The sequence below is a fragment of the Oryzias latipes genome, chromosome 24, assembly GCF_053564925.1.
Source record: "Oryzias latipes strain Hd-rR chromosome 24, Olatipes_Hd-rR_3.1".
Lineage (NCBI taxonomy): Eukaryota > Metazoa > Chordata > Actinopteri > Beloniformes > Adrianichthyidae > Oryzias > Oryzias latipes.
The window spans coordinates 10,649,722-10,673,194 of record NC_136260.1 but is presented as its reverse complement, the minus strand read 5'-3'; the positions used below and the strand labels follow the sequence as shown (position 1 = coordinate 10,673,194).

The 23,473-nt window shown below is 38.9% G+C and overlaps 1 protein-coding gene across 2 annotated transcripts; it reads right to left on the bottom strand.

Annotated features, from left to right (window-relative positions):
* Positions 1-2,089: 2,089 nt before the first annotated feature.
* Positions 2,090-20,681, bottom strand: ppp1r14c (protein phosphatase 1, regulatory (inhibitor) subunit 14C). Of its 2 annotated transcripts, none has more exons than XM_004083707.5 (4): positions 20,332-20,681; positions 7,062-7,145; positions 5,880-5,912; positions 2,090-4,302 (listed from the first exon to the last, which is right to left on the bottom strand). In XM_004083707.5, the coding sequence occupies exons 1-4, from the start codon at positions 20,548-20,550 to the stop codon at positions 4,228-4,230; spliced, it is 411 nt and encodes a 136-aa protein (XP_004083755.1). In that variant the 5' UTR covers positions 20,551-20,681; the 3' UTR covers positions 2,090-4,227. The 2 variants fall into 2 exon arrangements, with proteins under 2 accessions (XP_004083755.1, XP_020570117.1); XM_020714458.3 differs by having other exon boundaries at positions 5,848-5,912; positions 20,332-20,678.
* Positions 20,682-23,473: the final 2,792 nt, after the last annotated feature.

Genomic DNA, 23,473 nt, shown 5'->3' with positions numbered 1-23,473 from the left:
AGTGTCCTGCTAAACTAATGCCTCTCTCTTCTGCACAAGAAGGAACACACTGGAAACCACAATGCTCTGATATGGCTTTTGTTGCTGAACTGCTGCGAAAACATGCTTAAACATGGAAACATTAGTGGAAAAATACTTGTATGTGTTAAGACATGGATTCCTTGGATGGAAAATGAAGAAAAACATTCTCGTTGGCTTCCTCATAGACAGTCTGACTAAGATACATTTTGTTAAAACAGCTGATGAAAATTGTGTTTGAGGTGTTTTTAAGACATTCTTGTGCCATTTTTCTCATGATTGAGGACATGCATTAAGACCTTAAGTTTTAAAATTGCATTTCTAAGAATTTCTTTTTCGAATTGTAGTGAATCAAGAGCGGACAAAAAAAAAAACAGGTTGAAAAATAGTTTATTTGTGATGTAGAAAATACACTGGGCGAGCCACAAGCTCCTTGCTCCAAGCTTTTAGCAATGGGGAGGGGGAGGGGGGTGGGGTTGCTCCACTATGGTTTCACCCACAACTTAGAGGAGAATTTCTAACTGCCTACTGACACTCTGCAGCAACTATGTCCTAACAACACAGGTTTTAAAACTTTGGCTAAAAATGGTATAATCATGATTAAAAGACCTCTGGGAACGCTTTGAAAATAGATCAAAATGTAATTGGAGTGGGGCGTTAGGCACTTTTTCCATTGTGTATGGATATAGCTGATACATGATAGTGAGTTTAGGGGCTGTCATCTGGACTTAGTTTTTAAAGTTAGAAGTCGTTTTCACCTCTTTGACAAAGCCTTTTGGATAAGAGGTGAAAACGTCTTCTAACTTTAAAAACTAAGTCCAGCTCCTAAACGCACTACTATGATGAAATCAACCTGGATGAATGAGAGTCTTCATCGAAATATATCTGATACAGTCACTGCAAAATTTCTTATAGACCTTCACCAGTCATGCACATCAACCTTAAAAAAACTTTTTATTCCCAAAGAAATCTTTTTGTGTTTAACAATTTAATGTTTATTTTCTCCTGGTCATCTGGTCTAGTTTCTTTTTGGTTTATTTAGTCAAAGTATCTGTTCTTTTCCTAATAACTTTCATTTGCCTCATCCAATGTAAATTCTGTTTATTCTCTGCGTTTTATTGTTCATTTTGGATTTTCTGCTCTCTACCCTTACAGAGTCCTCTGCTACTTTACCTCATATGTTTATTTATCTGCATTCACTGCTGTTACAGCACTAGCTTTCTTCAGCATGTCTCTTAACTCTTTTCTTTGCTTTTGGTAAGTGACCTTCTTTAGTCACTCTGAAAGCCCCGATGAGGTCCTTCCAGACCCTAACCCATTCATCATTTTACGCTAAGGTAACCTGCAGAGTCTGCAATTTTTTTGAGGCGATTCTTTTTCCCCTTAATTTATTTCTCTCTTAATCCAGAGATTTTCCATCTGCTTAATTTATCAATGCAAATTAAAATATTTTAGCTGAACTTTCACAGCTGAGGAAATTAAATGATTGTCTGATTTAGGCTAGCGGTGCAGGCTCTGGATCACCTCACAAATAGAACAGCATGTGTCCACCCTATGGATGATTATTAGACTACATTCTGCCTCCATGCCCTGTGTGTCTAAGTTTAACACAATCTTAAATTATTGTCCAACATTTTCCCTTTAAAGCAACCATTTTCTATTTCTATGCTATTACTATCTTCTCATGAGACTTACCTGATGGACTCCACCAAGTTTCAAAGAAAAGAACTTTTTGTGTGCTTAAGTCCCTGATGATGACTTTGAGGATTTCAACTAATCCACATTAATTTATTTTCAACTCATAAATAAACTTCTAACATTTTTATCTCTCCCTGCAGCTGTCCTGTAAACACCCTCTAAATAGCAAACTTAAAGACACAAATAGTATTCAAAAGAAAAAAAATGAATTTTCTATTTCTCAGAAATATACAAAGTTTTTGAGACCTTATAAGACTTGAGCAATAAGCAATAATTTAAAAAATAGTTTATCAGCTTTGTTCACCAATTGGCTGTGTTTAAAACCATTTCCATTGTCTTTACACACATGCAAGAAATAACCTCAACCAACATAGTCGTTTTGTACATTTTATTATCAGCAATCCCAAATAACACACTACAACACATTTTAAAAAACTCTATTCTTATTGTGAGTACACAGAAACAAATTTTGCTGAAAAATGGAACAGTCCAAATTGTATCAATATCAACAATAATAGAATAAAAAAAAGACTTGTGAAATAAAAACCTCTAGATAAAGAAAGTGTTCCCCTTCAACATGCTACTTTTAAAAACTCATGCAAACATAAAGCTTTCTTATATGGTCACTTTCAAAATAGTTCTCACATGAAATCGCATAAATATTTATGTGTACGTCTTGGCCCTGAACTCTTTAAAAGAAAATCCCAGACAGTGTCTTTACAGGAATCTTGGATGGTTCTCAAATTCCACTAATGGCTTTTACATCAGTTATGAGCTTCAGTTCAAAACTAGAAAATATCAAGTTTTGAACTAAATAAACAGTGCTTTTTCACTGAGATGGAGCCTCACCAGGCCAACAGAGATGAAAAAAAAAGATGAACAAAGAGGACAGAGTTTTCAACACACATATTTCTCACAGACAAGTTTCTCCGGTAATGTTGGAAAACATTTTTTACATAACTAGACTCTGGGAAGAACATCAAAAACAGCACCATTTCAAAATTTCCTGGATTCTATTCAACGTGATACTCACGTTGCCTCAAAAGAAAAGTCGTACATAGTAGCCAGGTAAAAAAAAAAGTATTTTTTTATTCAAAAAAGGGATTATTAGATAATTGTTAGTGTTTGTGCCTGTGTTGCAAGCATGCAGGACCAGTGTGAATCATGTTAACATCTAACTGTTCTGTGTTTGTTTTTGACAGCTAATTATGTCTCAATTTCCACTTTTCCGTTTGTCACATTACCGTCAACTGCTCGGAAATGAAATGGGGCCGAGTCCCATCCATATTAGGAGGCGTGATTGTACCAGAGCCAACATGTTTTTCAGCATGTTGGTGCGGATATTATTAACAAAAGTAAATTATTAAAACAATCTTTTAAACCTAAAATTTACAACATATTTGCTAAATCCTATATAAAAATCCCTATGGTTCTGTACCCTTTCAGACATGTTACCAAGCTTAATCTCTTTTCAAAAGCAGGATCACACCCACCTCGGTGATGCATACGATTTAGGATGTAGCAGGCCATAACAGGTCAAAGTGTCAGTGTTTTTCAAGTCGCCCTTTGGTTCTGACTCAATCGCGTTCACTTTTTGGCCATCAGTATTTTAGGATCACTGCCGAGAAGAGAGGAAAGTGACCCACAGTACTCTTACAGCGATTATCCAAAGAATTGCTTTGCAAAACTGCAAGAAACAGATATGTGGGAGCTTTAAGCAAAAATCCTAATGGCCAACTTTTCATTATCTATTGAAGAAGCTTAAGAATATACATATTCCATGCTCTTCAAGCCACAAATGATACAGTGATTTGCAGTCTCATATTAAAAAGAAAAGGCAAAACCCATTAAATCTTGCGTAAGCTTACAGGAACAATATGCAAAAACCTTAGTACATTTTTACAGGAAGTTTGGCTTCTAAAAAACATAACAATTCAATTACTTAGGAGGCTGACACTAACAAAACCAGCTGGAAACAACATTTGGTTCATTCAAACAATAAAAACTGCAACATATCATACGTTATTATTATTTAAAGAGACGTAACAGAAAAACACCTCATTTATAAAACAACAAAATCCTGAAGCACTTTACATAGTGCTACAGCAAATCCAGACCCACCCATTTCCACCACTTTTCAAGATTCACGATCTATTTTCTTAATGGCTGCTTTTTGTATTAAAAGTAATAACTTGGTATCCATATTAAAGCACATTTCCATTCTGACACATTCAAATTAACATTTTCCCGTTGCTTATTAAATCTTTTGTTGGTTCTGTTAAGCATGATTACCTTATAACAGTCAAATATTACAATAAACCATGGTTTTTTGTGTGACATGAATGGCCAGAGCTAATTTATGTATTTAACGGAACATGTTTGCCAGTCGCAAAGTAGGTATTAATCGTCTAATGAATTATTTGGTGCGATGACAGCCCATGTTCAGTGGATGAAGTTGGTAGAGCTGAGATGGCGTTGCTTAATGTTTCGTCGATGGTTGCTACGAAGCCATTATAGACCCTTCTTGGTTGGAGCACTGAGTTTCCTCATTCCCCTTATCCTGCACAGCAGTTCGCGAACAAAATCCTGTAGAAAAAGAGAAGTGTGATGGATTAGCACACAAAAAGATCCATCGACACATACAAATACTCTCCAGAGGATGCTTACAGTTCAAAACAGTTATCAAAGATAATTAAAGGATTCTGGTTTAAACAAAATTGCTCAAAGTTCTCTAATCTTTAAACTCAGCTTAATGTCAGTTTGATGATGTAGACTTAAGTAATTATGTGATTATTTTAAAGGTTAAATTGGTGCAGACAGAGAAAAGCATATATTTATCTGGTTAAATTCAAATCTTGAGCAGAATAGTTTCATTGTAGACTTTACAATTCATTACATTTTAGGTGAAAAAGCAACTTCATAGTGAAAATTACATTATTTTGGTCACATCGGTTGTTCTTCTGATGAAAGATCCCCCTTCTGCATCTTAATCTCATGCCACAATACTAAATGAGCTAAAGAATGTTAGACATATTTATTTTTTTGGGGGGGGGCAGCCCAGAATGTCTACTTATGGCTATCGTAAACTTTAAATTGCTTACTTGGTAATTATTTACTTTTATAGGTTGGGAATGCATTCAAGGAGCACCTGGTTTCAGTTAAATGTCCACTTGTAGCTACCTTAACAAGTAAACTGGTAAGCACGGGTAATTTTTTCACTACTTTACATTCATAGCTCCAGCTACAATGCTATAGCTTAAGGTACAGTCACAAGCACCTGTACGGGGGTTGACCTGTACAGGGGCTGTCCGGGGCAGCAGCGGGTCATATAGAGAAGTGTCTGCATCTTAATGTGAGTCAAAGGGTGTCTTGCAGTTTCCTTGAGGCATGAAAGGCCAGCATTTAAAATGGAACTTATAATTGTTGTGTATCGTAAAAGTATTAGTACGGCTAATGTAAATTTCACGCACTAATGGCAAACGGGTGATGCTATCGTCAGGTACTCTTTTACCACACTCTAGAAAACCGGTCAGTTTCTGGTGTGACCACCATTTGGCTCATACAGTGCGACACATTTTCTTGGGAAAGAGCTGATCAGGTTATCGAGTGGCCCGTAGTGGCGGTGGGGTTATGGTATAGGCAGACTTACATTATAAATGAAGAACACAAGTGCATTTAATTGAATGTACCAAGATATCGTGACAAGATCTGTTGTTGGGGTGTACAACAATGGACCAGGTGAGTATGCATCAGCGTAGATGTTGGATGTGTTAACTTGGCTAAATGCCGCTGCAGTATTATGCATCGACCTTGCTGTGGCTGTAAGAGAAGTGCTCACATTCACTTATGATTGATGGGAAGTTTAAGCTAAATGGGATTGCCATGCACTGACGTAACGTAATTGCTATTTAACCCCTTTAATCGCCCTAATAGCTCAACTCTTCTCATTCAATCCCAAACATTTATCACATCATGTACACACACCCATAAATACAAACAAAGACACCCAAAAAAAATAAAATCCAGTTTTGGCAGTGGAAAGATACAAAGACATGGGTGTTGTTGTTTTTTTTTAGTGTGTTTAAATATCAAAATAGCTGAAACGTTGACGATTTGCAGAACATTACTTACTGTGAAGATCAGCGCCACAAAAAAATACTCACATCTGTTGGTTTGTAGCAGTCTATTAATGATTCCTGTGGAAAAAGTAAGATAGTTTTAAGGATTAGACATGTTACAGCAGAGTCTTCAAACAAATACAGCTGTATTGTTTTTTTTTATATACAAAGGCTGCTATTATTCTAATTTGCTTTGTGATTGATGGCAGATCAAGTGTCATGTTGAACAGAAGGAGACTAACCCTGGTAGTTTAAAACTCAAAAGGTGCATCAACCAGGAGAAAAATCAAAACGAACAGAAAACCACACTAGCCCTGCTATGGAATAGTGATTTAAAAAACTGCATTTATTCACTAGTGAAACATTTTCTAACTTTTTCTAATCCCTTTAACACCAGAGATGTTGCCGGCAACACCTAAATAACACGCGCTCTTTGACATACTGTAACTCTTAGACCTGCTATGTGATCAACGTGAATCAGCTGATTCTGATGTGGAGAAGAGCGGCTTTTCATATCCACTTTGCACCGATTTCTAACATATTACTAACCTACTGCATATCGCTGCAAAGCAGCTTTTATCCACGACAGAATCAGGAGGAATTACGCTAATTGCGTAAACAGTTGAAGAGTTACAGTAGTTGAAAGAATGTCAACACTGGATCTAAAGAGTCGGTGTAAAAGGGTTAACCTTCACATTCTCTTTACTTTGGTTAACTTATGCCATGGAGAAGTCTGCTTGCGTTCACACTGCCCTTAAACTGCTCCAGGTTTTTCTTGCTCTGATAAACTGTGTTCCTTGTCTTTCTGGTGTCCGTTTAGACTGATGCAGGTTTGCCTGTTGGGGCAGTAACAGTTCATTTGCAAGCAAACATTTTCCGACAAACCAGTTTGTTCCAAAGCACAAGTACTTTGACACAAAGTCCTCACAAGAACAAGCTTAATGACTTCAGTTAAAAACAACATGGCAATTACTGACTTACACGCTCACGTAAAGGAATTGAAACCATGTCTTAAGTTCTGCCATCTGAGTCACTGCCTAAGTCATTCATAACTGCAGTGTACATTTATCATGGATTTAGCTTCTTATTACCTATTGTTTATTTGTATTTAAAGTACATTTTATGCTTTTGGGCTACATTTAATGCTCTTTTTATGTAAACCCGTTCTGAATACAGTTTAGCATTCTCATTCATGTGCATGAAAAGTAAAATAGGAAAAGCTCTTACCTGAAGTTTGCTGGCTCTTTCATCGTCATTGTTCACCTCCAACAAGTCATCAATATCTATCTCTACCTCGGGCATCTCGTCCTCCTGCAACACAAACAAGAATTCATTACTTGAGAGACAGGGATAAATTACGATATCAATGGAACAAAAGGAGAAAATAGTTAATTAAAAACAAAGCTAAATGGAAAAATGTGTGTGTAAAGTGAGCTCTGAAACCACAGTTTCTCCAAAGAGCCTGATTGTGCTGTAAATTTGCCTGTTAGACAGACTATAAGATGGAAATGTCACTGGGTTGGGTCATTCACTGCCTCAGTGGTTAGTGGTGCTCACAACCACTTCAAAGGACCGATGTTTAAAGGCTTCATTTTTTTCTTCACCACAAGGCTTTTGCAGATTAAACGTGAAGGAAGGATCGACGTCTCCCGCCTGCTACTGCATGACGTAACTTCCAGATTCTTCCATTTGGTGAAATCGATGATTTAATAACAGTCTCTTAAATTTTTTTTGTATTTTGTAATACAAAATTTTTTTAGTATCTTTTTGTATATATATATATATATATACAGTATACAAAACTAAATATAATAAGGTACTTATAATTGTGACACAATGTTAGGATTATAAATTCCTGAATGCCATAGTAATATAAAATCTCATAAAAACATGTTTTGACATACATGGATTTATTTTTGTACAAGTGGATGCATCAAAATGGAGCAGAGCAGGGAGCTTTTAGTAAAAGCTACTACGGCAAGCCGCAGTAGCTTTTATGTCACACCTACAAGTTTTTTCCAATGGCATCCCTGATTCACAACAATTTGTACAAAGAAATTCTCATATTTTAAGCTTAATTTTCCTTTATATATGTCCTCCATCATGAGAAAATTTAAAAAGAAATATCTATACATTTTTATAACCTCCATTGACCTTTCCACAAAACAAGCCTTTAACAAACCTGTATAAATTATAGTTTCTGTTTGCTCAGTTAATTTTATTATTCATATTGTGTGCTTCTTTGTGTTTGTGTGTGGCTTTGTGTGCAAGAATACAAAACCGGCTTTCTAGTTTTTAGAATTTATATAAATATATAGACAAATGTGGAAGCTCTATATGTGACTAAATGTGATCAATTTGATGGCTGTCAGTAAATTCAGACCACTCACTGACCAAAATGGTAGGTTTTCTTCTGGCTCACATTTACCTAAAAGAAGAAAAGAAATGTCCTCTTGTGTGCATGTGAAAGCGTTGTGTGTAGGTCCTGTGTGTGTTTCAGCCAGGAGCACAGAGTGATATTAAAACATAAAAAACCAGGATGACTTTGGCTTCCAGCATCAAAGCTCAGTCACTGCGTTCAGTTTTGCGTAGGTGGGTGGATGTGCATAAAACTGGATTTAGATCACCATTCCACAGCTTCATTAATACAAAGTTAAACAAATGTATATTATACACATGGAAATAAATATTTACCTAATAAATACTCTAAAATCTAGCTGCCTTTTCTGACAAACATTTGATTTCTGCATGTAGACACAAGACTTCAACATCTACATCCTTATTCCTGAGGTCTTAAGGGACATTAACACATCCAGCATATTAAACATCTCCGACCTTCTTCAAACAAGCCTCCCCCTCAACCTTCTCCTCTGAAATGTCTCTAGAAAAGGGTCTTGATCTGAACCACCCCCCTATGAGCAACTTGACAATAAAAGGCAGCGAGAGATGGGAATGCGGCTACATATATCAAAGTGTGTCACATTTTTATGTGACTGTGTTTTCATAAGAGCAACAGAGCTAGGGTTTTATGCAAATGCACTGTGTAAAAGAAGAAAAGAGCTGTTTGGAGGCGAACAGAGGTTGACGCAGGGATCTGAGACATGTTGTGAGGGTCTCATATTGTAGTATAATGAACTGAGTAAGACCTTCTGCTTGGGTATTGGGAGTGGTCCAGATGACTGCTATCTGGAAAGTATTTATGCCCTCTGACATGAAGATGAAATAGATACTCTTAAGCCATTATGTATGCTAGCACTAACCACTTCAGGTCACAGTAAACCTTAAAAACGATCTAAAAAAGCTAAGCAGTCACCCTTTCATTGCAATAAACCTGAATTAAGCATTGTTTAAACTGAATCATATGTGGCACATTCCCAAAGTCCAAATATGATCAAGGGTAGACATACATGGAAAAAAACTGGACAATTTTCTTCTTTTTGCAGTTAAGGACACAATTTATGTTCAAATGAAATCAGGTTTATTTATATGGTCCCTTAAAACGACCACTGTCAAACAATGCGCCATAAATTAAAAAACTCAAAACAAACAAAAAAAGGTTAAAACCATGAAAAAGTAAAATAACAAAATATAAAATCAGTGACATAGTAAAATAATTTTACAAATGCCACAAATAAAAGCGAAACCAAAATAAAACACACTAGTTTGATTATAATGAGTCAACATAGACAAATATGGTTGACACATTAAAAATAAAATTATAAAAGAAAAGACAAAAAATGTTCTTTACTATTTTCTTGGCAAATATTTTTTAAAAATTGGACTAATGTTAAAACTTTTTGTCAAAATTTGGGGAAAGATAATTAACTTTGTAAAAAAATTCACTTGAATCCTGAGTCTTGTACTCATGTTTTAAAACAATAATATGACAAAAACCATTTGAACTTTTTTTCCGCATCTTATTAGTAAGATCCTTCCAAACTCTTAACCAGAAAAGCTATGATATTTCTTATTTTATTCTAGAAATACAATACTAAGAGGAGTGAGTTTTATTCTGAAATAAAAATAACACCAGTAAAAACTCAGACCCGTAAGCAACACTTGTTACATTTGGACTTAATAAGTTTGTACAGTCATCTACTGTTTGACAGGTTGAGCATCATGTCCCTGATCAAGAGTGAGATGTATGAAGAAAGAGGCATCCTTTTTTGAGGGTTAAAAATAATAATAGAGAGGGGATTAGAAAGGTCTCTCGAGAGATTCAATTTCTTATTGAGTTACTTCCTGAAAGGTTTGAGGGCCAAAGGACAAAGCTGTCTGTCCGTCCGCCTGTGCCATCACTCACTGTGTGTTTGTGTCCCTGACCATTCCTCCAGTCAGCAGGCAATCCGTCACCCTCCATCACTGCGACTGGTGATGACTACAAAAACACAGTCTGTGTGTGAAGCATTGCTGCAGGCAGCTGCCAACTACATGCAAATGCTGAGTGACAGGCACATATACACAGAAACCTCGGCCACTCTCAATGTCCTGTTGGAAAGGGCCTGTGCTTCTGTGGCAAAAAATACACAGAAACAGCATGCAGATAAACAATGAGGGAGATGCTGTGGAAGGAAATCCTTTTCCGTGTCAGAAATTCACTGCAAGAAAGAGGTGGACACATAAAAAAAAAAAAAGACAAAACCAAAATGTAAACTAATAAGATTGAACAAAATGTGTTCTGTTCAACAACAACTGTGTTTTAAGGACGATGGCGTGAGAGCCAGCAAGTAAGCAAAAAGCTGAGAGAAAAACTGAGAGAAGGTTGGCCTTCTGTGTATTCTGTGTGCCAGTGCTGTTCGTGTGTGTCAGACTTGTTTTCATTGACGGCTCAACAGCCGCCAGCATTGTCAGTCTGCTCCGTCTGAGATGAGGTGAAATCAAAGCTAAAGCAAGCGGCCCGACCCTGAGATTCAAAACAAACTGCAGTCAAAATCTATTCAAATACTTTCCTCCAACAAAGAGTCGGGCAATCACTTCATTCAAAAAACCTATTCACTGTCATTTCTATATATAGTTGCTTTTGTATGAACTCGAACAACTAGTTTATTAGAACAGAAGTGGTCTCTTTCTCACTTATGCAAAAACAACCAAAACTAGTTTTCTGCCTCAATTTTTAATAAATTTTGGATTTGATGTTTGCCATTTTCTGGACTAAATGACAAACAAAAATTCCATTTCCTGTTTTAAAGATAACATTTTCCACTTATTGATGTCATTAATCATGAATATCTGACACTGAAATATATTACAAAATGTTTTCTGAGAGAAAATATGGAATAGCATATTGAAATACCTAGTTGCCCAGATCAAATCAAAAACAGAAGAAAACACTGTAAAGACTGGAATCTTCGCATGGAAAATCTGCACTGGTGGCATAACACAAGAGGTTTTCTATCAGTACTGCATGATTGCTCTGCATGCAGAAGAATAGAAAGAGGCTGCACAGAAATATGAACTTTTTTTCCGTCTGGATTCTACAACCTTTGAACAAATAGTTGAAACATGTCAGTCATGTTGGAAGCTTTTGCAGAGCTCAAACCTGCGAGTTCTGCAGAATTTCACTATGGAAACCAACAGAACAACATCAAAACAGAGATGTTTCATAAAAATAAGTCGTGATTAGCAAAATACAAGAGGAGCATGTAAAATAGAAGGAGATGGAAAGCAAACAGATAACTGGGTCATTGTGATGATGATGCAGAAGCGAAGGAAGAGGGTTGCGCAACACTAAAACCCTGCACCTCATCTTTTGTTCCTCTTTTCTGGCTGCCATCGTTTTTCACATCAAAGTGATGGAAAGCTCGAGGTGGGATGGATTTATCCCTTGAGACCAAGTTAATGAAGGGTGAGTCAAAAACTACTCCATGATAAAGGATAGAGTCAGATGACTTAAGCAGCTGTAAAGGTTTTTGTTAGGATTTTCATGTCCAAAGACAGACACAAGTCTTTAAATGATTCCTTCTATCCATTTCTATCACTTCCTGATTGCCCTCCAGCACTGCATTGTGCTGAATCCATACAGAACAGATTATGTGACTTTGTTTTTTGCTTAATTTTGCAGTCAGCTTCTGCAGCAAAAAGCTCTTTCCCACGCTGATTCAGCAGTACTCCAGAGGACAGGGTATCAAAGAGGGGAACCAAAGGTAGAAAAACAGAGCTGGAGGGCACAAGTCATCCTCAGACAGAAAGTGCAATTAAAAGTAATGTATCACAATGAGTCTTCAAAATGTTTAGTTCAATCTTTAGGGTTATTTTAATAGCTCTCATTTTTTATGGAGGTTTCTTTGCTGCTTCCAGGATTCCGTGTGGTTCACAGAATCTAGATGATTTTGTACGAAATGCATAAACTTCTCAGAGCTTTACTTAGTTGACTCCAAGATGATGTCCCCCTTAGATGACATGATGGTAAAAAACCTCCTCATCACTAAGCCCAAGATTTATGCAAATTAGTTTAATTCTTATGGACCTCATTTCAGGAACAAGCCCCTCCCACAAGGTTTATATAAAAAGCTTGTGGCTGCTACCTCCACACTCATTCTTATACATCCGCTTTGAAAAAGACAAACAAAATTAACCTATTTTATTTTTGTTATTGACCCACTATGATAAAATGGGTTTTAGGTGTTTTTAACATGTTCCTGTGGAATTTTCCTCATGATGGAGGACATAAATAAAGAAAGTTAAGCTTAAAATGGTAATTCTGCACGGATCCCCTAAAGTGCCATTGAAGAAAAAAAAAAATTTGAAGCACAAAAAAAAGTTTTTTTTTTTTTTCACCAGTTACTAACAGCCATTAATACAAATTACAAATGGCTTTAGTTTGTCGTAAGAATCCAAATGCCAGATATAATTTGGACCCTTTTTTTAAACAAACTGTGTGACTTTAAAACTTGTTTAAGATGACGTTCACAGATGATGTAATTGTGACGGAAAGCAAGCAAAGTTGCAATTTCTTTGTAGACATGTCAAAAACCATAGTATCCGGAGCGCACCCATTAGATTTTTTCTTTACGTAAATGTTTTGGTTTTTTTACTTCAGTTTTTTTTTTCTTCAATGGCCCATTAGGGGTCTTTATTTCTGAGTACAGTATTTCTTTTGTCAAGTTCTTGTGAATCAGGAACAGATGAAAACAATGCTATTAAAAAGAGATAATTTGTGATGTATTAAATACGCTGGATAGGTCACAAGCTCCCTGCTCCGCACCATTCTGATGCATCCGCTTGTAGACGACTAGATCCATGAACGTCTTAGTTCCAAAAACATCAACCTTTCTTTCTGGCAGTTTTTGCGATTTTGCAGGACAGAACTGCTTTACTTTATTTACCAGGCAGACGGTTCATCCCTGAGGCTATTTTTTGAACACTGGGGCCAAATCAAACCTTTACCTTGATGGTAAAGCACTTCAAGAAAAAAAAAAAAATCAATACTTCTGTTTTTAAAAGCAACCAGCCAGTGCATGAAAACTAGTAAGAGCATTATTGGGTTAAACTGAATGTTAATTGAAAAAGCTTTCTTCATCTTTGCAATTGTCTTAAGCAGTCATTCATAAAAAAATCTATTATTAAAAAGGTTATTTAGTATGTAACACCTTGCTTACTATTAGCTTTTACACATTGTTTTTTAAAATACCATGCAAGCTGGATCTTTTGGAGGCTTTAAATTGTTGTACACGCAGTGAGCCTGGTAGGAAAATCCAGCTCTCTGAAAGCAAAAGGTACCGTCTGGTAACCACTCTGCTCTGCTGGGTAACCATTAGCCTCATGAGCTGTGGAGGAAACAGTGGAAACTGAAACATTACCCTCGATTGCTTCATGACAAAAATATACCAATGCCTCAGCCTGCTTGTGCAACTCAGAGTAAAGCCAAGCCAAAAGCACAGTGACTGTAAAGTAGTTATATTACTTTTATGATCTTTTCTCTATTTAAATCTATAGATATAGAAATTTAGGGTGTACTCAGATCAGATAGTTACTCAAATGTTGACTTAGAAAGATTTGATTTGCCTCCTTCTCTTAGGGTTTGTACTAGCTAAGTTGGTTGGTGCCACCTATTGTAAGTTTTGATCCTTTTTTGTAGGGAAGTGCAGAGTCTTTTGCTTAATTGTTTTGTTTTAGAGATAGTTGGGCGGTGTTTTATTCTATTTATTTCATTCCTTTGGCCCAACCTTGGTCCCTACCTCCCCTCCTCCCCTTTTGTCAAATAAAAGCCATTACAAATCCTCCATTGTGCATCTTATGTTATGTTGTGTTGTGTTGTGTTATGCTCCCATGAAGCCCTATGGTTTGCTTGTTCACATTGGTCAAAGAAAACCCAACCTTGGATGTCAAACACACTTGGATATAAGACAGTGTGTTGTTTGATAAAGGCTATTTTACAACAGATTACACATTAAATGAGAGTATTTCATCCATCCTGTTGTGAAATGTGCGACTATATGCAGAACTTACATAATTTTCATGAAAGTTTAAAGAGTTTGCATGACTATTCAGTGGGGAGATTGTACATGCCAGGAGGCAAGTAGAAGCAGAATCAAAGGAGCATCTTAGCCGTCTTCTTCCTGATGAATGATGACAGCAGTATCCTTTATGCTCTAGCAGCGCTGTCACAAAGAGTGAGTCTGTGTTTGTACACAGCCAATTAATTAATAGTAACATTGGGACAAGACAGTCAGTGTGAAAAGTCAGAAGGTCGGCATCTCTTTCATTGAAGCTTTCTTTGACTCTTGTGTTCTTGAACTTCCAGGCTGTGCAGCTGATCTGTGCAGTCTATCATTTAACTGAAGCTCCATATTGATGAAAAATTGGACCTGTATTGTATTTCTCGTTGCAGACCCAGTGAATCAAAGTTTGAAGGGTAACATTTCATAATGCCTAAAGCTACGCTCACACCACCCTCTGCAACGAGAGATCGAGCTGCTACTTACAATGAAAAGTCTACGTAAATGGTTTAACGGCGTGTTAACATGCGGTTTGGGCTTCCATGTTCAAAACTCTAATGCAAATCTACTCTTCTACAACTAGTGTATTTTCAGGCTCTGGGTACAAAACAAGTTAAACCAGGTGGAACTGTGACCAATGAGAGACAAAGATTTGGTAGTTATGCATGGAACGCTTCCCTTTTATTTCACAGTAGTGTCAATGGTTTAAACATTGACGGACATTGAAGGACAAATCAATAACAGCAGCTTGTGTACGGCCAGAATTATTTGACACCCGATCTTTCAAAAATTGGTATAGAGCTACGAAAGACAAAATCTGGAGCAAGATTTGCACCGCTTTGACATTTTGCACCAAACCTCTTCCAACTGTAGGTGGCGGACATGCAGGGGTAAACAGTAGAAAAAGAACCGCCTGTCCCCTGCTTGTCCAGTATGAACACCACGGTCTAAATGCACGTTCAAGAACCCGCGTTTAACGCATTTATGAACGTGAGTCACATGCCCAGTGTTCCCATAGCTTCAGACTTTAGCAGACTTTGACCTTTAACCTTACCTTTTGATATTGATGCTCTCATCGCTGCAGTGGATTTAAACTCCCTTGACTGCTGATGTGTGCAAGCTTGCTGAGAGGCCCCGTTGTCAACACCCGTGATTTGATCAGAAGCAGATGCATGTGTGTGAAATGTGTTGACGTGCTTGCAGACACAGCCAGTCGGCAGGGAATCTATTTTTGTCTGCGGGACTTAAATGGCTTCTAAATTAATGTCCCCCTTTCTAAGCATGATGACCTTCCTCATCGGATCCATAGACAAATCAGGGTCATTCCCTAAAAATAAATAAAAAAATAACAGGCTTAATCTTCTAACAGGCAAATCTGTCTGGCTGCTGTAATTACATTAATGGTAGCCGTTCTGATAAAACCGATGGAATAACGTCAGCATGATTTTATTTGGGTGCACACATGTGCACTATATCTAGTATCTTTGGTGGTAAAACATCACTAATGTGCGTGCTATCGAACCATGCGGATGACGTGGGCTTAAATTGCAGCTCTCTGCTGCGATAGGGGGCTCACATGATACATGGGAGTTCTTGTTTCTCAGTGAGAAACACATGAAAGATAAGCAAGAGGAAGATTTTATTGACTAAGTCACAGGAGAAGGAGAGGAGGATAGGTTAAAGGAGAAGAAGTCGAGGGACAGGGACCCCGATTTTGTTGTCAATTATTTAATGTTGAGATGAAAGAAAGGGAGAAAACAAGAAAGAAAGAAAGAAAGAAAGAAAGAAAGAAAGAAAGAAAGAAAGAAAGAAAGAAAGAAAGAAAGAAAGAAAGAAAGAAAGAAAGAAAGAAAGAAAGAAAGAAAGAAAGAAAGAAAGAAAGAAAGAAAGAAAGAAAGAAAGAAAGAAAGAAAGAAAAAAAAGAAAGAAAGCGAATGACTTGCTCTCTGGGTTCTCTTTGCTCCATTTGGTCCAGATATGAACACTGACCTGTGAGTTTGTTTTCATGCTCATTGGCTCATGGAAAGTGCCCCAAGCTGCAAACTACCCCGTGTCTGCCAAAGACCAATGCAATAACATCAGGCCCCCCTGCCAAAAATTAAAGGCAAACATGCCCCTTTAGGGCAGTGTCTGTAATTGAGTGGTATCAGATTTGGCTCCACCTCTCCTGATGTTCATCTGCAACAATCCCCACATGGTCAATGGCGTATACTTATATAGTGCTTTTCTACCTACAAGGCCCAAAGCGCTTTACAGTCACAGACCCATTCACCCATTCACACACACATTCACACACTGGTGGTGGCCCCGCTGCCGAACACTGGCACCAGCCTCCCAACAGAGGCAAGGTGGGGTTACGTGTCTTGCCCAAGGACACATCGACTCATGGGCGTGCAAGGCGGTAATCGGACCTGCAATCTTACAATCATGGGTTGACCGCCCTACTGCTGCACCACGGCAGCCCCGAATAACACATAACACGCCACAAAGACTCCAGTTCTACAGCGGATTTACTCGACAGCTGAAGACGGTCCAAAGCTCTGAACAAGCCTCATCGATTGCTCTCAGACAGATTCATCAACAAGCTGCTGACACATTCTTCCTTTTAATCACCTAAACTTGACCTCAGCATTAAGCTGCAATCCAATCCAATCCAGCCAAGTCTCTCACGTTGCAGCGTGTTTTCATTGACAGTCCATTTACATCTCAGTATTCTTTAAAAGACTTTGTTCTCTTCATTGTTTATGAACAAAAACAGCCAAAATGGGCAAGGGACTGCCAAACCAATATAGTACTGTAAATGCTTTTATTTTTTAGGAACTACAGTGCAACCTTTTACTGTCTTTCAGTCACTTTTCTTTACTTTGCTTTAATTGTTTGGTATCTTACCAACCAGAGATGACTAGCAATAGAGAATAGAGACAGGGCGTTATACATGATAGGAATAACTTGACTTGAATATATATCAAGCTTTATTTTTCGAGAAGTGTCAATCCAGAGACAGGATGTAAATGCTGCAAATTATTACAGCAGCCAGCTGCTTGTGGTTTTGTGAAAAAAAGCAAGCTAAAGAGGATGAGTTTCCATCATCACAGGCTAATCAATAAGCCAGGTTATTTTCTTGCCATGTTTTGTGTGTGTACAACACTGCCCCAAATAAGAGGCTTTTTGAGTGTGTGATGTGCTGCAAGTTTAGGGTCTGCTCATTCATTGTGTGCCAGGGCGCATTTGACCCTAAAAGTCAGTTTTTGTGTTGCTGTGATCGATCTCGCTCCGTTTACAGATACAGAACAATTGGCTTGGTGCTGTGCTGCAGCACTGTTGGCTGGCCTGAAAAATGGCATGCTTGGGCTGCAGGCTCAAAATGGATATCATGAAAAATGTTTTCTATTTGTTGAGGCCCATGTCCTGCGACAGAAAATAAAAAACATAACATAGCCAAACAGCAGCTATGAAACTATTCGCCTTGTGACAAAAAAAATTGCAGACATGAATAATCTACTGCTATAAGCCATGACATTGCCATTGACTGGCACAAAGTTCACGTGTCACAAGAAATACTGAAGCCAGGGAAAATCAAATTTTTAACACACCTCAATACAGATTTTGTGTGAAAAAAGCCTACTTGATTTTCCCAAGATTTTTTTTAATTTTTATGGTGCAAAACCTTTTTTTTCATTAATCTTCTATTAGGTAGCCACATTCATTCCTATAGAGACAATTTAGAGTAACAAGTTAACCTATGAAGCATGTTTTTGGAAGGTGGGAGGAAGCCATAGTCCCATGGAGAAAACCCACGCATGCACAGGGAGAACATGCAAACTTCACACAGAAAGGTCCCCCATTGATGTTCTGTTTTAGGTCCTCCAGCTGGGACTTGAACCGGGGACCTTCTTGCTGTGAGGCAAGAGCACCAACCACTGCCGCTAATCACTGTGCCACCGTGCAGCCTGGTGGTGCAAAACTCAAAAAAAAAAAAAAAAAAAAAAAAAGAGGAGACGTGTAGAGTTGTCACAACTCTTCAAACACTTTCCGTTGCCATTCTGAACTGGAAAACCACCACAAAAATAAATGCTTTTAAAGCTTTTTTTTTACAAATTATATATTGTTTATCCGTGAACATAAAACCAAGTGATCAGTGGTTTAACACCTCCCCTTTTCATCCTTGTTACATCAGCATAGCCAGTCCGACACAAACACCCATCTCCACTTGAGTATCCAGTTTTCTATGAAACCGATGCAGAAGCTGACCTTCTTCTCAATCACACACACACCACACACACACACAGCACATCCTTGTGTACATCTCAGGTTTCAGCGTGGAGCTATTTACAGGCGTGAAGGTGTGACTTCCTGCTCACAGTCATGTGAGAAAACAGACTCAGTAAAGCTGTAAAAGCACCTGCTCAAACACCCCCCAACCTCCATCTATTCACATGTTTAAGTGATGATAAGATGAAAGATGGCTTTAACCATGAACTCAAATGACAATGTGTCAAATATTTACTGACACCAAAACATCAACACCGCGCTCTTAGCATCCACCTATCAGAGGGCCATGGCCAGGTCATGTGATCATATCCAGTTTTCTGAGTGGAAAACAAATCATGAATGTATCTCCTAAAAGACTTCACAAAGCAATTAAGATCACAGCAGAGCTTCCATGTGAATGTAACTGGTTTGCCTAAATAATCATTTGCATTTAGATGAAGCCCCAGGAAGCCTTGAATGGAAAACAGCAGACTGGTGAAATCCCAGCTTTTGCAAATGTCACGTTTTTTTAGGTCAATGTAGGCACAGCAACAATGACCAACTTACCAGTCTGCCCTCTTGAAGATGGCAGCTTTCAGATGGAAATCAACAACCACCAGTGTTTTTTTTATGCATTTCAGAATTTAACCTTGAGTACACATTTCTTTGGAAAGAAAAATCCTTAAAGCTGTGCACACATGCACTCCAGTTTGGCTCAAATCAAAGAGAAATGTGTGCATTTTTCTGCTAGCAGACCAGCTTTGATGTTGGTCTTTACTGTGAAAAGGCTCAATAGAAAGAAAACGCATGAATTATTAACCACATGCTTTTGCAGGTGCACTCACACCTTCCCCCCCCCCCTTCTTTGAGATGCGCTCACAGTTGGAGATTCACTTCAGACTCATTGAGTCGGAGGCGACAGACCTATGTCTCCCAATGTGTTTGTGCAGACCCCCCAGCTGTGAGGAGGGGGCTCAGAGTCGGAGGAGGTGATTGGCTGACGAGCAGAGTCACAGCATCAGCACATCTTTTAACCCACTGCCCTTCTTTCCTCGTTTCCATCCCCCTCCCCCTTGTCTTGGCTCTGCATGGCAGCATACTGTGTGGCACGCACGCGTACAATCCCGCGCACATTTACCTTAGAAATCACTAAATCGCTGCTGAGCTCCATCTAAGCTTTCCGCCCTCCAAATGTCAAACAAATGGACATGAAGGCGCGCAATTATTCGGCTGCCAATAATATGGGTCGACAGATGAAACCGTTAGGATCGTGAAATGTGCTTCAAAGGTCATATGTATATGTATATATATGTATATATGTATATATGTATATCTATATATATATATCTGTACTGAAACGTCCAAAGAGTGGCACCGCATGTCATCAAAACGAGGAGCTGTGGTTCTGCTCTCCAGGATCATGTTGACAGATCAACAACCATCGCAGTGAATGCAGGCAAGAATTGTGCTGCTCCAGTTTTTTTTTTATCCAAATCACTAGAATTACGCGCCGAGCTCAAAAAAGCCATACAATTGGTGCGTAAAAAGCGCAAGTCGCAACGGTGCGCATTTTCGTCTTCTTTATAGGAGTTTAAAATCAATCCAATATTATATGAGAAAAGACTAAATAGGAATTTATCAGGGTGATTGGGATCCTACAGTGTTCAAAAGGCAGGTTCCTAATGACTAAGACTATAATTAAAAGAAAACCAGTCATTCCGGTTGTGCCCTTCTTCATTCTGTCTGTGTATTTTGAAGAAACTGGTGCAGAAAGCGCCCAAAAGCTGCTCTGTGACTTCTAGACTCACCTCGCAGTCATACAAATCACTGAGCTGCTCAATGATCCACTCCTCCAGCACCAGTCTTTTCCGCAGCTCCTTCCTGTCGTATTTGACCGTCACCTTGCCCTGCTTCTTTTGGACCGGATCCTCCCCATTGATGGGGCCGGACCCCACGCAGCCCACCCCGGGCGCACCTTGGAAGAAGACGCGGCTCCCCGCGCTGGTCTCGGTGCTGGCCGCGGACATGACGGGATGAAGAGGAAGCTGGTCAGAGAGAAATGTGTGAATGAACGGGGTGCTGCACGGCAGACTGGAGAATGTGAGGAGCTTTTAAACAGTTGCTATTTAAAGCACAGCGCCGGGGACGGAGGGGGGCGGAGCCAACACTGGGGGGGCGTGTTTTGTGGACTCAATGTAAATAGGAAAAAAATTCAAAATGAAAAAAATAACTGAAGCAAACGTTTTTTAACACAATTAACTCACACCATCAAAGTTTTTCAATAAAAATACTGTTTTTTTTCACACATATTTTTTACAGCCAAATAAAAAAAATATAAAAGAACATGAAAATAGGATTTTTCATAAAATTAGTAATTATTTAATCAGTAATCCAAGAAAAATTATGACGAGAAAGGGTGTTGGTAAATCCATTTTCCAGAAAACATGGAGCTCCACGTGCACGCCTCGCTGCGCCATCTGGTGGTCAGCAACTACCTCTGCAGCTCAGGACAAAAAATGTGCTGGGGAATTCACTGATTTCATATATAATAAAACTAATTTAATAACATAGTCGAATTATTTCAATACAAAATTAATCCATCCATCCATCCAAATCCCTTTTGGGATCACAGGGTTCCTGGAGTCTATCCCAGCTATTGTTAGGTGGAGATGTTGCACACCCTGGACAGGTTGCCAGTTTATTGCACTCACATTCTCACCAAAGGACAATTCAGAGTCACCAATCAACCTATATAGCATGTTTTTGAACTGTGGGAAGAAGCCAGAGCGCCCGGAGAAAACCCTTGCATGTGGGTAAACATGCAAACTCCACACAAAAAGTCCCAGCTGGGATTTGAACTAGGACCTTCACGCTGTGAGGCAAGAGTGCTAACCACTATACACCACTGTGCAACCAAAAATAAAATAAAAAAAAAGTTGGAAAAAAAGATCATATCCACGTTTAGTAAATGATAAAAAAATAATCATGTTTTTCTGTCAAGAAAAGACCCTAGACAATCCTGGTTAAAGCCCCCTTCTACAGCATATTGACACAATTGCAAGTTTGTCTGTTTTTTTTATTTAAATTTAAACAGCTACCTCTGTTGAGTTCAAACTACAGATATCAGTTGAGTCACACAGATGAAATATGTGATAAAAGGAATCAAAATAATGATGTGAAAAAGTGCCACAAAACAGTCTCTCAAATAACGAATATTGAGGGAAAAATACAACACAAATGTGGCTGAAGGAATAAGAGTGAAAATATGTAAGAACTGTTTGTGACTTTCCAACTGTGGGCGAGCCTGGTCGGGCCATGTTTACAACACTTCTTGTGGACCCCCTTCCACTGGTTGTCCTCCTCCTGGGCAGGGATGGCTGGCCCCTGCCTTGCTCCTTCCTGGACCAACCATGGGCCGGGTGTGTGGCTGCATGGAGCACGGAGCGGGTCTACCTTGGGGGGTCCTGGCTCGTACCTGGGGTTGGGGTGGAGGGATGCCCAGAACTCCTGGGTGGTGATAAGGGGCTCATCTGGGGCTGTGGGCGCTCTCTGGGACGCGGCCCTGCATTTGGCCCTCCCGGCGCGGCGGGGGGACTGCTCTCCTGGTTAGGCTGGAGCTTGCACTCTCTGTCCTCCATGCCTCCCTGCTCTCTGGCTTTGGGGGCCCCCATGGCGGTCCTGCTGGCACTGGCCTGGGTAGCGGCGTTGGGGGGTTCTGGCTGCCGCTGCTGCTGCAGCGGGGGTCTTGGTGTGGGGATGACTGGGCACTGTCCCTCCTTCTTTTTACATTCCATCATCCATTTTAGAAGAACATAAACACTCACTACAGCACAGGTGTTAGCTCACCTTTACACAAACAGTTTGCGTGATTGAATGAATTATTTCACACTAGTTGGTTTGAATGCATAAGTATGCATGTGGGAACATTATTTGTATTGTGTACATGTTGACATGTGGACTTTTTTGCAGCTAGTAGGTATGTTTATAAAATTTGAGTGTGTGTGTGGACAGGCCCCACCCTTATAGACTTGTATTACATCTGAACCTCACTGTAATAACCATCCAGCAACTTGTTGCTTTATGCTGCTTCATGCCCCCCCCCCCCCCCCCCCCTTCTATAATCACCGATGTACCCCCCCCCTCTCTGACATCCCTCTCTCTTCTTCCCTCCTTTCCTTTTCCGTCCGGTCCAACACAAAAGATTTTCAAATATGATTAAAATGAATAAAGTTTGGCCTCGATTACAAAAGGAGTTTATTCAGACATACCTTTGGTTTGTCAGAAAATTCATAACCTCTGTTTTTAAAGTAAAATATGTCCAACACAAGAGACCTTCAGCTCTCATCTGTTTGCCCAGCTGTTGGACAGGACAAGTTAAAAAAAATGTTTGTGACATTTTACAGTTCCCAAATATACAGTGGAATTGATTCAGCATTTCCTGTAGATTGTTAGCAGATAGCATATTTCTGAGGGCATTAGTGATAAATTCATTTCTCAAACCTCTGATTTTTGCAACCCCCCCCAAGTCATTCTAAACTGTTCTCATGAGAAGAAATTATTTTGGAACAGACAGTGACAGCAGACAATCAAAGTTCAAGTATGACCTCCAAGGTCTGGTATGATTAGTAACTGGTTTTCTTCTTGCAACTGCTTAGACAATGTGAAGCAAGAGATTTATTTCCATAGTATTTATCAATTTTCCTATTTTAGACAAAGAAGCCAGACTCAAATGGGATTCAGCCTTTTTCTACAAAGACTGTTGTCTTTGTGTATCTCTTTTTATTGCCTTCATTAAGTTTACCATGAGATCTTTCTCTTCTGCTGTGAAAGCTCCTATGCCAGCTCCTCTAGGATAAAGTAGAATATTAACTTCACTGCAGGACTTTGTAACAACAAGATAGTTGACTTCTGTGTGACCTCATTGGCAGACTGCAGACCTTTTTGTTTTTT

Coding starts and splice junctions, on each gene's coding strand:
- ppp1r14c (XM_004083707.5), bottom strand. CDS start 20,550: ATGTCCGCGGCCAGCACCGAGACCAGCGCGGGGAGCCGCGTCTTCTTC. Junction 7,146..20,331: donor GTGATTTGTATGACTGCGAG/GTGAGTCTAGAA, acceptor TTTGTGTTGCAG/GAGGACGAGATGCCCGAGGT. Junction 5,913..7,061: donor AAAGAGCCAGCAAACTTCAG/GTAAGAGCTTTT, acceptor CTTTTTCCACAG/GAATCATTAATAGACTGCTA.